Source organism: Necator americanus, chromosome III, assembly GCF_031761385.1.
Source record: "Necator americanus strain Aroian chromosome III, whole genome shotgun sequence".
In the NCBI taxonomy this organism is placed as follows: domain Eukaryota; kingdom Metazoa; phylum Nematoda; class Chromadorea; order Rhabditida; family Ancylostomatidae; genus Necator; species Necator americanus.
Genome location: NC_087373.1, coordinates 4,598,141 through 4,614,469, shown reverse-complemented (window position 1 = coordinate 4,614,469; position 16,329 = coordinate 4,598,141). Strand labels below are relative to the sequence as shown.

General features: G+C 40.9%; 3 protein-coding genes across 6 annotated transcripts; 2 read left to right on the top strand and 1 right to left on the bottom strand.

The window, feature by feature from the left end:
• Nucleotides 1–954: 954 nt before the first annotated feature.
• Nucleotides 955–6,087, bottom strand: RB195_008606 (uncharacterized protein; the record flags this gene model as incomplete). Of its 4 annotated transcripts, XM_064195183.1 has the most annotated exons (13): nucleotides 955–1,044; nucleotides 1,148–1,255; nucleotides 1,316–1,414; nucleotides 1,474–1,552; nucleotides 2,085–2,239; nucleotides 2,375–2,422; nucleotides 2,521–2,615; nucleotides 2,685–2,730; nucleotides 3,038–3,081; nucleotides 3,148–3,186; nucleotides 3,237–3,378; nucleotides 3,467–5,122; nucleotides 5,158–6,087. In XM_064195183.1, the coding sequence occupies 13 exons, from the start codon at nucleotides 6,085–6,087 to the stop codon at nucleotides 955–957; spliced, it is 3,531 nt and encodes a 1,176-aa protein (XP_064046327.1). The 4 variants fall into 4 exon arrangements, with proteins under 4 accessions (XP_064046327.1, XP_064046326.1, XP_064046329.1 ...); XM_064195184.1 differs by lacking the exons at nucleotides 2,375–2,422; nucleotides 2,521–2,615; nucleotides 2,685–2,730 and adding an exon at nucleotides 2,977–2,994; XM_064195182.1 differs by lacking the exons at nucleotides 2,375–2,422; nucleotides 2,521–2,615; nucleotides 5,158–6,087 and having other exon boundaries at nucleotides 2,977–3,081; nucleotides 3,246–4,945.
• A 2,336-nt stretch (nucleotides 6,088–8,423) lies between these two features.
• Nucleotides 8,424–10,383, top strand: RB195_008605 (uncharacterized protein; the record flags this gene model as incomplete). Its single annotated transcript, XM_013435547.2, has 4 exons — nucleotides 8,424–8,533; nucleotides 9,893–9,995; nucleotides 10,072–10,183; nucleotides 10,253–10,383. 4 exons carry the CDS (start codon nucleotides 8,424–8,426, stop codon nucleotides 10,381–10,383), a joined length of 456 nt encoding a protein of 151 aa, XP_013291001.2.
• Nucleotides 10,384–11,551: 1,168 nt separating this feature from the next.
• RB195_008604 (uncharacterized protein) lies at nucleotides 11,552–14,576 on the top strand (the record flags this gene model as incomplete). Its single annotated transcript, XM_064195180.1, has 6 exons — nucleotides 11,552–11,572; nucleotides 11,769–11,869; nucleotides 11,925–12,044; nucleotides 12,103–12,194; nucleotides 13,199–13,333; nucleotides 14,518–14,576. 6 exons carry the CDS (start codon nucleotides 11,552–11,554, stop codon nucleotides 14,574–14,576), a joined length of 528 nt encoding a protein of 175 aa, XP_064046325.1.
• Nucleotides 14,577–16,329: the final 1,753 nt, after the last annotated feature.

The following is a 16,329-nucleotide window of genomic DNA, read 5'->3' as shown; positions in this document are numbered from 1 at the left end:
TCATGCAAAAAGAAGAGTTCAACCCTCTGAAATGCTCTGGTAAAATTTAGCTACATGTGTCTCGAACCTGAACCTGAGGTTACAAGAATTCTGACCGAAACGGTACTATATCAGTAGATCAAATGCGCCAATGATCGCTTTTTGAGATTTCATGCATAAAATAACTTATAGTAGAGATAAAACGGCATGGAGGCGAGTAGGGTAGCGGTTAGAGGTTCCGCTTTCTGCACGATCCATCCGAATTCGAATCCACCGTAGTGCTCACCGAGCCGTTCATCCCTTTGGAGTCGATAAATTGCTATCAGAGTTGACTGGAAGGATAAAAACACTGAGTTGACACATCGGCTAGCCACCGTAAGTCATTGTATGGGCCAGTTACACGTTCGTGAACCTCAAACGATTGCGAAAGGGAGTGAACGTGGTAGCGCGGGTCCCATGCGGATTAACCGCCAGACACTTTACCCCTTATCCACTTTAAAATGACATGAAGCACGGTGCAGTTGCATCGGCGGCTGCGGTCGAAGCGGTGCTGTGGAGCGTAGCGGTCAGGATCGAGTGGGGACCCATGAAGCACCTTTCATTGCTGCAGTTCACAATGGTCCCACCTCGATTCCAACCGCTTGCTCCACCGCAGCGCTTCGAGCGCAGCCGCCCATGCAATTGCTCCATGTTTCATGTCCTTTTGACCCGAATATGTGCGATCCTTCATCCAATTAACTATATGCATTTTTTCATAGAAACTTTCAGTGGATTCTCTTCCATAACCGTAATTTCTTTCTTCCATGATCCTGCAGAGGTTTTCTTAGAGAATTAAATTCAAACGCTGAAAACAATTAAGTTAAATAGCTTTATTGCACTTGTTGTACATAATCGATACATATGACATATAATTGATTGAAAGGTGCTAGCATAGAGTAACTGAAGGGGATTACTGACAAAAATCGATAACTTTGATTAGGGTAAATCTGCATCTTCTCCGTCATCCTCTAATGTTAGCTGATCCTTTGTTTCATACAAGACACATTTTGTATCACCCCATTTCACCTAAGAAAAAAACTTCAAACTTGACAAAACCAAAAATTGACCGATTGTCCCAGTGATCGATATTGATTGATGCGAAACTTGTAGGACAAAATACTCCACGCACTCCTTGTAATGGTGGTTTCTTAGGATCCTTTTCTTCATCAATTGTATCATTTTTAGATCTCATTTGTTCTTCTAATTTTTTAAGTTGCTCTTTTTGCTTTGTTGGATCCTGCATTGGAAAAAAAAAGTGAACTTGGCGCCGATGTTTTAATTAGCCACGCCCACTTACTGTTTGCTGATCGTCTATGTTACCGATTTTTTTCACTAGTAATGGGTTAACAACAGTTTGTGCGATCGCTGCTTTAACAATGAAATCATTTAAATCCACCTGAACATTAGATCAAATACAGTAAGAATATTACAGTCAGCAACCATAAGAATACTCACATCAGGTGGTGGATTTTTTAAAAGTTCTGAAAAATCAATTTCCTTTTTTGGTTCCACCACTTCCTTTTTTACTGGTTTCCTAAAAACGAATACATCGAAATTGAAAAATTCAAAAAAAAGTGATTTTCAATATGGAAATATTCCGATTGATGCACGTTTGTATATGGTTTCAGTGGCGAGAACTAGTCCCCAACTTTCTTATGAACTCTTTTTCTCGCTCAAAACGTAACCTAACGGTAGAAGGAATAGGGCATGGATTCGCTTTTGTAAAGCAGTTCGTGATCGATGGGAAGACCAATTCTATGGTTCCTTAGAATTTAGTTTTTTTTTTCTTTTTGAAGTCTACAGTCTCGTGTCAATTCAATCATAGATGCAAACTTCGGAATGCTTTTTTTTACTGTATTTTTTTTTCTGAGTTTTTCGCATGAGATAAAAAAGTTCTTGCCGTTCAAAAAAAAAAGAATTAATCAATTCTGTACCCTCAACTTTTGGTCTGTTCCATTATCACTTAGCGTCAGGATTAAAGATCCTTGATTGATTGATAAGAACAAGAAGAAGACGGGATTTCGCTACACAATCCTATCATAATTAATTCCATCGACATCACTTACGGTTTTTCTTTCTTCTCTTTGCTTTCCGTGGATGATTGTGACACTTTCTCATCGCTTTGTGTGTTTTTCCTCGTTTCTTTTGATTTTAATTTTTCAAGCGTTTTATCGTAATCATCCCATACATCCGCTCTGGCCGAAATTTCCGTTATTTCAGTCTGAAAATTAAAAATAAATCGAAAATTACGCAGTAAATGGGTACCGGCTAGTCAGATCTCATGGAAATCACTGATATGAATAAAAAATGACTGGCAATCATGGAATTGTTCAATAAACTAATGGAAGAAACTTACGGAGGGGTTATTATTCATATTTTTTGTTTCTCTCTCAAGAAATGGTACCTGAATAACTAATCATTGCGCTTCGATGACGCCCCATTTTTTATATTTACCCCATTTTTTATATTTACCCCATTTTTCATTTAATTTTCTTTCATTACCTTTTTTCCTTTCAGAAATTTCCGAGTACAAATAACAATATTCACATGAATTAATATTAATACTAGATGTATAGTGTAGAGAAGAAATGGAGTTACTGAAAAATCGATGAGATATCGATCCATGAATAGATCTATGGGACACACAGAGAGCAAGCGAGGCCTACCATTGCTTGAAATTGTGCAGAGTGTGTGCATATCCGCACCGAAAACCTAAGAAATACAAATGAAACTATATTCTGGAAGAGAAGGATAATTGCTGGATATTTGATAAGAATCTAATGCATAAACAAGCTATTTGGATTGGGAACTTCGACTTGGAGACACCACGCGAAGATCAATTCCCTCGATCAATTAATTAGTGATCAGTGGATTGATTTATTTATAAAGCGATAGTATGCCGAAGACTGTAGCTGCGCACAAAGCAAAAAAAAAATCCAGTGTTAAGAGAATAATCACCTCGATAATGGCAGAAATCTGGATAGATAGCGCTGAAATCGATCGATATCATCGATCTGACCCCGTGTACTCGATATAATACAACAGAATTGACCAAACAGACATCTGTAACAAGGATCCTGTATACTTCCATCGATCCAACGAAGAAAAAAAAAAGAAAAAAATAATTACTGTGGTAACTCAAGTGATAATCCATGTCCAATGAAAATTCTAAATGGAATAAATGAGCGTTTTACAAAATATTCAATATTAAAAATCACCTTGATCACCTTGACCTTGACTCCCGTTGATCTTCGAACTGGTCGAGCGGGCGCCAGTAATTCTTCCATTTGTCCCGATCGCGTGCCAGAGTAGCCCAGTGGTTCCTCCTTTCGCGTGGGACACGAAGAGCATCATATTTTTCTTTCAAGGACTTCGTGAAGAAATCTGACCATCGGGTCGGCGGTCTTCCTGTAGTGCGCTTAATATCGCGGGGAACCCAGTCGCTCACGGCTCTGGTCCAACGGTTGTCATTAAAGCGCATCACGTGTCCGGCCCACCTTATTTTACTTTCCTTGGCAAACGCGGCGGCGTCTCTAATCTTCGATCGCTGACGTAGGAGAGAACTTCGAATCCCGTCCCTCACTTGCGTGAAACGGGATACTCCTAGCATCACTCTCTCAATTGCGCGTTCAATGACGCTCACCGCGTTTTCTTCCTGCTTGCGAAATGCCCAGGTTTCCGAAGCATAGGTCAAAGCAGGAAGTACGGTGGTGTTGAAGAGGTGAGCACGGAGCCGGGTGTTCCTGGTCTTCTTCACTACATCCTCGATGCTCTTGTACGCTCCCCAAGCCGCTCGTCTCCTCCTGCCCAGCTCGGGGGTCAGGTCGTTCATCATGTTCAGTTCCCGACCCAGATAAACGTAGCTGGTGCATTCGGATATGTTCGTTCCGTTGAGCGTGAATGGGGCATCCGAGACCCATCCGTTCCGCATGAACATCGTCTTTTGTAGATTCAGCTGAAGACCGATGCATCCACATGTTTCGTCGAATTCGGTCAGCATTCGTTCCGCTTGGCTGATGCTAGGTGTCACCAGTACGATGTCATCAGCAAAGCGCAAATGGTGTAGCTGCCGACCATCAACCTTCACTCCCATGTCGTCCCATTCCAACTTTCGCATTGCGTTCTCGAGGGTGGCTGTGAATATTTTGGGTGAAATTGTATCACCCTGTCGGACCCCCCTCTTCACGTCAATGATGATGTTCTTGTAGAATGGCGAAATTCCGGTCGTGAAGTTACTGTACAACTCTCGAAGTACCCTTATATATTGAGTAGGGACGCCTTGGTTGTCCAAGGCTTCCACGACCGCTTCCGTCTCAACCGAGTCGAAAGCCTTCTTTAAGTCGATGAAGGTGAGACAGAGCGGCATCTTGTACTCTCGTGATACCTCGATGAGTTTCGAAACAGTGTGGATGTGGTCAATCGTGCTGAATCCTTTTCGAAACCCTGCTTGCTTGCATGGCTGTCCTTCATCCAAGACTTTTTCAATCCTATTAAGGATTACTCTTGTAAAGAGCTTGTAGATGACGGACAGTAGGCAGATTGGGCGATAGTTGCCGATGTCATATGGATCTCCCTTTTTATACAACAACACGGTCTTGCTGGTCTTCCACTGTTTAGGAACCTTGCATTCCGACAGATAGCGTGTAAAGAGCCTCGCCAGGGTGTTGATGAGTACTGGCGGAAGGCTCTTCAGGTGTTCTGGTCTTATTCTGTCGGGACCGGGTGCCGTACGATTTCTTACCGACATGATAGCATGTCGTATTTCGGACGGGAGAACCTCTGGAATGACTTGTCCATCTTCCCTCAGATGGTGAGGAGGCAAGTGGACATGGCTGTCGAAGAGATCAGAGTAGAAGTCGTAGATGATTTTCTCCATCCCCCTTCTCGATGCAATGGCTGTTCCCTTTGGGTTCCGGAGAGCAGTCATCCTCGTCTTGCGACTGGCGAAGTCTCGACGGGCATAGCGGATGCTTTTCCCCGCCTCTGCAGCTTCAGCCAGCACTTCTGCTCTTCTCTCTTTAAGGTCTTCCTTTATCGCCTCTCGGCAAAGCCTTGCGAGCTCGGACGTGAGTTCTTGGTTCCCTGCGGCTCGTGCTGCTCCACGCTGGCGTATCAGCTCAAGAGTTTTAAGAGACAGACGCCTCTTGGTGGTTTAAAACTCTCAGCCTTCTTCGCGCAGTCGTGAAGGTGTTCGACAAGCCGGTCATATTCCTCGTCGATGTTGTCCATTGCAGAATCTTCCCAAAAGCCGACTAGCGTAGCGAAGAGATCCCAGTTGATGGTAGTCCTGGGATTTCTCTCTCTGAACTTGGCGGCTTTCTCTGCTCTCCTTGTGAAGGAAAATCTTCCTCGGAGGAGGCGATGGTCCGATCCCGTATAGAACTTTGGTACAACACCGACGTCCGTCAGGCAGAACCTTTTATTGACGATGATGTGGTCTATTTCATTACGGTACCCTCCACCGGGTGACTCCCACGTCCAGCGTAAAGAAGAGGGCTTCTGAAATTGCGAGTTCCCATGGATGGTCTTAGTCGTCATGATGAACTCGGAGAGCCTCTCTCCCTGGTCATTCCATTGTAGGCCGTGGGTCCCGATGTGAAGTTCCTCCGGCGTTCTTCTTGGGCCAACCTTAGCGTTGAAATCGCCAACTATGACCTTGTAGAAGGCATGATCTTCTTGGTAGAACTTCTCCAGGTCCATATAGAAAGCTTCGACTTCTTCTTCTTCGTAGCTTGATGTTGGAGCGTAAACGACGAAGATAGTCAAAGCTGGTATTGGGCCACATCTTCTCATCCGCAGACGTCCGATTCGGGTCGTAAGTTGTTCAAAAGAGTCGATGTTCTTTGCCATACTCGTGTTGACGAGGACGCCAACTCCACCAACACCTCTACTGTCGCATGTTCCTAAGAACAGTTCTTCTCCAGTTTCATATACGGCGTTGAGAGGGTGACGTCGTCTCGTCTCGGTCAGTCCGATGACGTCGTACTTGATCTTCTTGGCTTGCATCATCAGATCTTCGATGGCCGCTTCCGATGCAAGCGTACGTGCGTTATAAGTACAGATCGCCATCCTAGTCCTTTTCCGTTTTGGTAGCCTACATGACTCCTGCAACCCCGTCCTACCTGGCGCTACCGTACCAGGCTTTCCTCCGGAATCAGGAGACTCTTTTCTATTACTGTGTTTTGTTTAAAAATTTTAAAACCCATGGGCAGGTTGCAAGCCTCTAGTCCCATGAGTTTCTGGGAGAACTTCCGTTCTCCCGGTGTGGACATGTGGAGCTTATTTGTTGGAGGCGACTCCAAACCGCCTCCCTTGCACCTCCCAGTCACTTGATTGCAGGCTTTTGGCCGGACCGACGTGCGGGATACAAGGATGTCATGAGTCAGTCCTGGCTCAGCAGAAACAGGGAGTCCATCCCCTGAATCCACCTGCGTCTCTGGGCAAGCGCAAGGTCGCTTTTGGTCCGCGATTAGCCCCCTATCCGCCACCCGGGGACGCGCCACGTAGCCTCGCGACTAACCGGCTGTGATCCCTCTAGTGAGGGAGATCCGTGGTATTAAAAATATTATCCGAAAATGAGAATACTATCTACTCCTAAGATCTCCTTGACTTGAGAGGAACCAAAAATTCTCTAATTTGGGGAGAAAAAGTGGCGAAAAAAATTTCTGCTAAGAAACAGAATTAAAGTAGAAACAACGGCAATAGTAAACGAGCATAAAATTTTCCACTATAGTAATAATATCAATAATAACAATAATAATAATAATAATAAATATGAATATCTCTGACATAATTAAGAGTTAAAGGCATCATCCCAGTAATCTGGAGTGGTACGGATCTCCAGTGGAGTATTCGTATACGGGGTCGTGGATTATCGGGAGGAGGGTGATCCCGTTCATTTCTTCCTAATTCCCGTAGAAAATGGCCCGGAAGATACGGCTTCGAGCGTGCCTTCGCACTATTTCCTACAAGGAGTTCGATTGGAGCGCGCCAGCTATGTGCGGCGCCGCATCTTCCGGACCGTTTTTTTTACGCCAATTAGGAAGAAATGGACGGAATCACCCCCCTCTCCCCACTCCTTTCCATAATCTACTATGCCGTATAGGAATACTCCACCTGAAACTCGTATCACCTCAGATTCGTGGGGTGATGCCTTTAAAGATCACAGTACTATGGTGGAGGATTCTAAGGTGAAAAACTCCGCATAAAGTGGAAAAGTTCCAAAAAATTCCTGAGCAAAAGTGAAGCAAAGCGAAAATCTAATGGAACTGTGGGTGAACGAGTGGCCATAAAGTGCGAACGTCAGGAACTATAGCTAAATGAACTATTTGATTTCAGCTACATATATCCTAGATGTGTATAGCGGAACCTTATCTGAAGATATGCAACATTGTCAAAGTTAGAGTTAATCCCGAGAGAAACATGAAGAATTTTGTGAAAATATAATATGATAACGGAAATGGCAAGGCAAATAAACAAATAAATAGAGATCTTCTTTAATTTCTAGCAGTTCTAGCCTCAGTTTACAGTGTTTTTTTTTTCAAATTTTCAAAGACAACGGTGTGAAAATGAGAATTAATCCAGTGAGAAACATGAAGAATTTTGTAAATATAATATAACAACGGAAATGAGAAGACAAGTAAACGAGTAAACAAATAAACAGAAATTTCTTCAAATTCTACCAGTTCATACCTCATTGACAAGGTATCTATTCTATTTTTAATCTTTGAAGGTAACACTGTGAAAATGAGAGTTAATCCTGAGAGAAACATTGGAGAATTTTGTAAATATAATATAACAACGGAAATGACAAAATAAGTAAATAAATAAATAAATAAATAAATAAATAAGCAAATAAATAAAGATTTCTTCAAATCCTAGCAATACTTAACGCATTGACAATGTCTTAATCCAAAGAGAAAGAAAAAAGAAAGAATGAATGAATGAAGAATTGTGTAAGTATAACAATAACGACGAAAAAGACGCCATAGAAATAAAAAAGAATGAAGATTTCTTCGAGTTATAGCAGTTCGCAGCAGCAGCACCTCTAACTCACAGTGCCTTTATTCGAATATTCAAGTCATAATTGAACCATTCAAATGCTGACCAAATGTTGTGTGTAAACACGAACGGGTGTGAATTGAGCGGAGATTTCTTCGCTGGGCACAATATGTGTGTTTCTTTGAAGTGTCAAATAGTGTCTGGATCTGTCAATGTTTGATCTACGGGAATCAACACCTCCACCCATGGTCATTGTTATTGAACGCCATGCTCACTTATGTACATAATTCCACTAACCCACTACCGAGTCAAAGAAGTTGATTTTAGAGCTGATTTATTGACTACGTGGTTTTTTTTTTTTGTTTCTGCAAAAAAAAAGATAATATAAGTAACATTTGTTGTAGATGTTATTCCGGTCAATCCTCCTCCTCGTCATATCGAATGGTGTTCACGCTCAGATCGCTGATATCGATCGACTTGAACACGATCTATCCAGATTTCTATCGTTACCGAGGTGATTTTTTTCCGCAACTTTGGGTATTTTGGATCGTGGGTCGCAGATTTCTCAGACACAGATATAGATTTCTCATGCCGTTATAAATATGTTTATTCCACAAATAAAGGATAAACGATAAAGTGATAAGTGCTGGCATAAATAACTCTTTTTCGGATGCATCGCTGCGTTCAGTTCAATTGAGAATTTTATCAATAATTATTATTTAATTATTATTAATATTATCTAGTAGTAGAAATAATTATTTATATTTATTATTTATAGAGGATAAAGTGTCTGGCGTTAATCAATCTGTAATCAATCCGCTTCGGATGCACCACCGCGTTCAATTCAATTCAAAATCGTTTGAGGTTGACGAACGTCAGTCCTTTTATCCTTTCGAACAAGTCTGGTACCAATTTATCGACCTCGAAAAATAAAAAACAAATAAAAAAACAACATAATATAATGTATAATAATAAATGAAAATAAAATATAATAAATAAAAGCTTGATTGACAGTAGAGAGTAATCGAATCTCTGATCGATCATTCTGCAGTCACCGCGGAACCTCTTACCGTTTGCGCTACACCCACTCCAGAAAAAGTCATGGATATCCAAAATATATGCATATTATATTATATTTTTGTTTATTATTATACATTGTATTATGTTATTTATTTTTTATTTTTCGAGGTCGATAAATTGGTACCAGACTTGTTCGCAAGGGTAAAAGGACTGACGTTCGTCAACCTCAAACGATTCTGAATCGAATTGAACGCGGTGGTGCATCCGAAGCGGATTGATTAACGCCAGATACTTTATTCCCTATCCTTTATTTGTAAAATAATTATTTGTTGCGGTATGAAAAATCTGGTTTCAAGATAGTACGGGGTTATTGTGCTCCGCGTCAATTCATCCTTCATACAACCAAGTTTTATGCCTTTATGAAATTGACCTTACACATCTTTCGTTTTCGGATCAGCATAGTAAGAAATGTTTTAGTCATTGTGCAATAATAGTCTATTTACCTCCACAATATGTAGCGATCGCAGTCATGGAAAATTCTGGAAGAAATAAGACTAAGTATTCATTGAAAACTATGCGTATTGATTAAACGCCATTGGTCACTGGTACTACTTTATCTCGAATTTCTTTTAGAAGGAGTATCTCGAATTTCTTATCTCGAATTTCTTTTAGAAGGAGTTTTGTATGGAGTAGTTGACTAACGTAGGAAATGTTATTTTCATCAAATTTTCAGAAAAAAAATTAGGGTTACGGTAGGATTGACAAGAGTTTGCGCGTTGCCCCTGTTGCAATTCGCAGAATTATGCGCCCAGATCACTAGTTTTGTTGTCTAATCGTATATGAATCCCTGAAGGTATAACTCGTCCGAAAAATCTCGTGCAAGGATGGGAATACGTCAAGCGCTCTCCAGTGTAGGTCTGCAAACAACATCGCACGCATTTATACCGGATGAAGGGGTAAGTGAATTTGTGATTTTTTGATTCTGAGCTAGCATAGAGATGCAGAGGAATTTAATCAATAATCACATCATAGGACGACCTCGGAGTCAATATCCTTGCAATTCAACGTGGTCCGCATTACGATACAGAGAATGACCGAATACTAGTGATATGTGCAAATTATGATACCGAAGAGGATAGCCCAGGTACGATGTGATAAGGACAAAAAGAAGTGATGAGAAATGAGAACGTCAAGTCGATATATCGATTTTTAGGGATCGACGACAACGGTTCCGGTGTTGCGGCTGTGTTGGAGACAGCACGAGTGATGACTGGATTGGATCGATTGTACAAAAGAAATAACACAATAATTTACGCATTTTTCGATATGAAACAACAGGTTTGAATATATTTCCACAGAAATTCCAGTTGCACGTGTAGAAGGGGCGTGACATTTGGCCGCGTTTGATTGGCTGGCACGATTTACACACAGGATATTGGGTTCTCACGCAGTAAATATTATTTTATGCATTATATTTTCGAACATTATTATTTTTTGTTTGAGGCCACTCATCTTATTTGATTGAATTAATCAAAAAAAATGAAAATCATTTTATTTTCATCTTAAAGTAGTAGTTATTTGTAAGAAATTATCGTACCTGTACGATGTGAAATATTTTATAGCCTTAAATCTGTGTTTGCGAGTGAACGTGAGGTTGGTATGATCCTCATTTGACTAACATTTCGATAAATTCATCTGCTCAGGAACCAAAAATGATTAAAGACATCACCCCACGAATCTGAGGTGGTACGGATTTCAGGTGGAGTATCCGTATACGGGATCGTAGATTATGGAGAGAGGGGTGAATCCGTCCATTTCTTTCTAATTGCCGTAAAAAAAAACGGCCCAGAAGAGGCGGCGCGTGCGCAAGGCTGGCGCGCTCCAATCGAACTTGTTTTGGAAAATAGTACGCCAGAACGCCCGGAGCCGTATCTTCCTAGCCGTTTTTTACGGGAATTAGCAAGAAATGGACGGAATCACCTCCTCCCCATAATCTACTATGCCGTATACGAATACTCCACGAGAAATCCGTACCACCTCAGATTCGTGGAATGATGCCTTTAAATCAATACATCCCGTCTGATCGCTATGGTCTATTTATAGAAATCGATATGTCGATCCTACTATATGCCTTACCCGTTTTCAGCCCATTGTGATCTACGAATAAGCGAATTCTTTAAAAAAATCAATCTAATAAAGATCATATCAATCTTTAGTTTTTTTAAACAGAGAAAGCTCTTAAGAAAAAGGTGGAAAGAAAATTTTTTCCCTTTAATTTATGAAGGATTTTTTAAAATCTTCTAAAGAAAATCTTCAATTCATGCTTAGTTTGAATGGAGTTAGGACCTGATCGCTAATACTTAAATCAATTTTATTTCATGTTCTCGCCGGTAGCCATGCTTTCGTCGAAGAAGTACTGCTACCGTATTTATGGCGTTCAAATGCTACGGTTGTCGGTGTAGTTGTGCTTGATGGTGTTCTACATTACGATCCATTTCCCACGGCTCAAAGTATGCCAGAAGGTTTCGAGGAGGTTCAGAAATTTTTATGCATTCGACCGGATTCCGGATTTTTTGGACAGTGTACGGGCGCGAAGACGTGCATATCCACTACCCTAACTGTTGTCCCCGGGCACTTTCCCACATATTTTTTCCCGCGATTTTTTTCGTACAAAATTTCTCCCTTTGTGCAGTTTTTTTTTCACAGTAACAAAATCCACCTTTTTTCAGATTTTTCCCACGGCAGCACGTGAATTACATGAACATAATCATATGGGTGATTTTATTCAGCTAATTGGACGTGTGAACAGGGACGACACGGTCGTTCAACAGTAAGTTCTTATGTGTTTTAAGGTACAAAATTTAGCATAATCGAAATAATCCAAGTTTTCTTGCTGCATTCGCTCGATCGATTAGTATGAACACTATTGATTGGTCGTTCCGCCCATGGTTATTATTGCTTCGTTTACCTATTCAAGCGGTTAATTCTGTTCAAGATATTTATAGGTATGTGGGTACTGTTTTCTTGTTACTGTCCCATAAGTTATATACATATGGTTTTTAGAATGCATGCGTATTTATTCGCTGATCACTCTTCATTCTTTTTCCATTCCAATCAGGACCTACACTTTCCCACGATTTACATCTCGGACACGTGTAAGTGAATTTCAACCAAAAAAATTTGTTTATCTGTTTAAATTTCTTGACAACATTGTATCCTTAGTTTCTTTTTCATTTTGATAGTCTCCAATTATATCTACGACAATAATTCGGTCCATCCGCCTACTATAAACATAGCAGTAAAAAAATCAATAATCAGAAAGGATCAGTAGATCTATTAAGAAGTTTCTCAATGTTGTAACGGAGGTCCCAAGTTTGCTCCTGCCAAAACTACGCGAATTTAGTACTGGAAATATAGGTAAGTTTATTTTAGTGAAATAAATTTAAGAAATAAAAACATATATTTTGAGCTCGATTCTCACTAGGCCTTAAGGCTAGTATTCCCCATGAATCTAAGTCGATTCGACGTTTAACGCTAGCATTAATACTACCACAAGGACGTCCAACGAGTTCAAAGGAATCACGCCACGAATCGGAGGTGGTACGGATTCCAGGTGGTGAGTATTCGTATACGGGGTCCTAAATCGTGGAGAGGGGGTGATTCCGTTCATTTCTTCCTGTATCAGCGGAAACGGTGGATAAACCCGGAACGCTGTTTCTTACGACGTCCTCAATTGCAGCGCGCCACCCTTGCGCCGTCCCCCGCCTGCGATTGGTCCAAATGGGTTCTCGACGAATCACAGGCGAGGCGGGGTTGAGCGGAGCGCAAACGTTGCGCATTGCAACATAAGCAGTCATAAGAAACAGCGTTCCGAGGTCATCCTTTTCCATTGATACAGTAATAAATCGACGGAATCATCCTCCTCCCCACAATCCACGACCCCGTATAGGCATTACCCACTTGAAACCTATACTACCCCAGATTTGTGGGGTGATGCCTTTAATTAGATTCCTTGTGTCTTTCTGGATAAGATTTAAGCTACGCATATCTGTGAGCGACCCTTAGCATTCGACACCAGTGTCCATCCCCAAGCTTTTTCCATTTTTAAACTATCATTATTAAATATTATTTTTGGGAAGAAAAAAAAATCCCTTTTTAGTGAATCGACGTGGGATTCGTCAATATTGTACGTATTGTGATGGTTTATACATGCTAACCGAACAAAATCTACGATTCCTTACTATTATCGTAGACAGTGTGATACGAACTGTGATTCAACTCAGTGATTCTGATGGTAAGCAAGAATTTCAAGTGTTGCGGACTATGCTTTGTAAAATACGCGTCGTTATCCTAACGTGAAATTACGAACATTTCGACTCGTTATCGATCGTACACATACTCAACAACTTCCCCGTATTCAATTTAAGAGTTTAAAGGATAAAATAATAAAAGGTTTCTGGCCTTAATCAATCCGCTTGGGACCTGCGCGACCACGTTCACGTCAATTCAGAATCGTTTGAAGTTTACGAACGTGTAACTGGCCTATACAATTACCTGCTGGGGCTAACCGATGAGTCAAGTCAGTATTTTTATCCTCCCAGACAAGTGTGGTACTAATTTATCGACCTCGGAGGAATGAGGGGTTTGGTTGGCACTAGGGCGGACTAGAACCTCCAATCGATCGTGCAGGCAGCGGAACCTCTAACCGCTACGCCACATCCGCCCCAATTTAAGAGTACTATAGGGGGAAACGGTCAAATCCTCCCTAACGAATCTCGTTAACTATCACGAGCTCACGGAATGAAGCTGAACAAACTATTTTTTAGTTTTTACTTCTGTATTGATTAATAATTTATAGATTTATAATTTCTGTTTTTTGACCTCAGACTTTTTGACCTTGGGTAATTTGAAAGGTCTTGGACTAGAAAAAAATCAAGCTAAAACGTCAAAATTTCTCGTTAGATCAGAGTCATTTTTCACTATCGATTCGTTCTTAATGACAAATGTCATGTGATAATTACCGTGAAATTTTTGGTGAAAATTCTGGATCGTCTTAAAATCAGTGAAGAGTTGTTTTTTGATACATAGCTCCTCATTCTATCCATTCAATGAGCTCTTTTACTTTTTTTTTCCATTTCCGCAAAGTCACACAAAAGTTCGCTCTACGGCAAAAATTATGACAATCTCCGAGTTTTTCAAGAGGTTTAGAATAAGGATTTGAGAAGAATCTCTCTCGCCAGCTCAGCGTAGCGGGACGAGTTTCACGCTTAGAAACCGGGTATTTGAGGACTGAGCTGGAACCATGTCTAAAGCTCAGAGCACGTATCTATACATAGTTTTGAAAAAATCCATAGAAAAAAAAAACTTTTCCTCAAAAACCACCGACTGACTACTAACTTCATCAAAATTCACTTATTTCTCCGTGAGAAAAATAAAAATAACACTTATTTCTCCGTAGAAAAAAAAATAAAATTGCAGCCAAGGACATCGTGGACGAGTTGTACTTTCATCAAATTGCAAATCATATTTCCGCATAGGATTTTGCTAATGGAATTGCATACGTCATATATCATCTCATCCTAATTTACTGGTCATCTTGAGTATAAAATATACTATATTTTGTGGTAAAATTATTATTATTATTTTTATATTTGTGAAGATCACTTCGGTCGATTGCATGTAAATATTTCACGAACTTTGCTGGGACTGTATTATACTGTATTTTTCTAAAGCATTTCTTGTTCTTCTCGAGAAAAAAAAAATATAAACAAAGGGACCCACCTATGTATATGACAGTTCTATATCCATATTGTTTCTTGTAGTACTGTACTTTGTGGTTTTTTCAGTTGAAAAATTTTGAATAATACTTTGTTAATAAATCATTTCCTTAACTATAAAAGTTCTAGTGTTTTTCGAAATGTCACATAAATCTGACGGATTGAGAGAAACCTTCTCAAAAAAGGACCCCGAGCAGATTTCTGGATTTTCCACAAGAATTTCTTACCATACGAAATAGATTCAATAGCAGATAAGTACATGTTAGTAGAGCTTATAGGTGTGCAACGTCATAGGTACCCAAAAGTCAATCTGATCCGTGGAACTGTAAGCCATATCTGCAGTAAAACTTGGAAACATCACATTTTCCAACGAGAAAACACCGTTTTGTGCCAGTTTCATACCGAAAAATCCAGAAACATGTACAAATAACAATCCAATTAATAATGATTTATTAATTCAAAACGTACATATAAACGGTTACTGGGTGATAAAACACCCCGCACTGGGTAAAAAGGAGAACGACATCACTTGCTGCTGCTACGCGTCGCGCTGCGACGATCAATATTCATCCGCAAGCGTTACGCATGCGCACAGCCGAACGTTAACGCAACCGGGGAGATACTAGTGAAACGATGTTATTATTATGATGATTTTTTTTTAAAGAAAACCAATGCTTATGCTATCCCGCGTAACGTTGGAGTTTGCGCTTGCGAGCGCCCAGCGGTATAAGCGCCACAATGTACACGCATGAGCAACGAGGGAGTAGTACACAATGAAAATGTGTTGGACGACGAGGATAACTCACACGCTCCGCCCACACGCGTAAACGCTATTGATTGATTACATTGGTAGGAGAATGGGACGGAGGTTGTGATGAAGCTCTACGTCCACCAAGAGAAAAAAAAAACATACAGGCGATGACGTCCGGCGTCGACGCAACTCGCTCTGGGCACAAAATGGCGAAAGACGGCCGTCGAGCGAATCGCGCGCGGCGCCTACGCGTCCCTTCGCGGCACAGCACTCAATTCCCACCACAGTATGCCAGATTAGAGTACACACACGAGTTTGGCCACGAATCTCATCACATCGGTTGAACAATTGAGAATGAGGGCATACGTAGGCAGGAAAAGTGTGCGTGTAGGAAGAAGAGGGGGGAACTACACGAATAACTGGTGACGTTGTTAGTTAGTAGACACTAGTATGAATGAATGAATGAATGAATGAATGAATGAATGAATGAATGAATGAATGGACGAATGAATGAATGAATGAATGGGGATAGTTAGCGTTGCCCGCTCGGCATATTTTTCTCTATACTTATATGGGCAATACACGGATACAATCATACTCATGTAAAGGAAGGACTGGGCGGGGCACACTCGTAGACGGCGGTACTCGAGGAGTAGCAGGAGAGCAGGGACGCAAACGAAAACGGGGAAGGGATAAATGGGGCGCTGAGGGAGGAGGAGGGAGGGGGGGGGGGGGCAGAGTTTTACAGACAGATGATAGAGA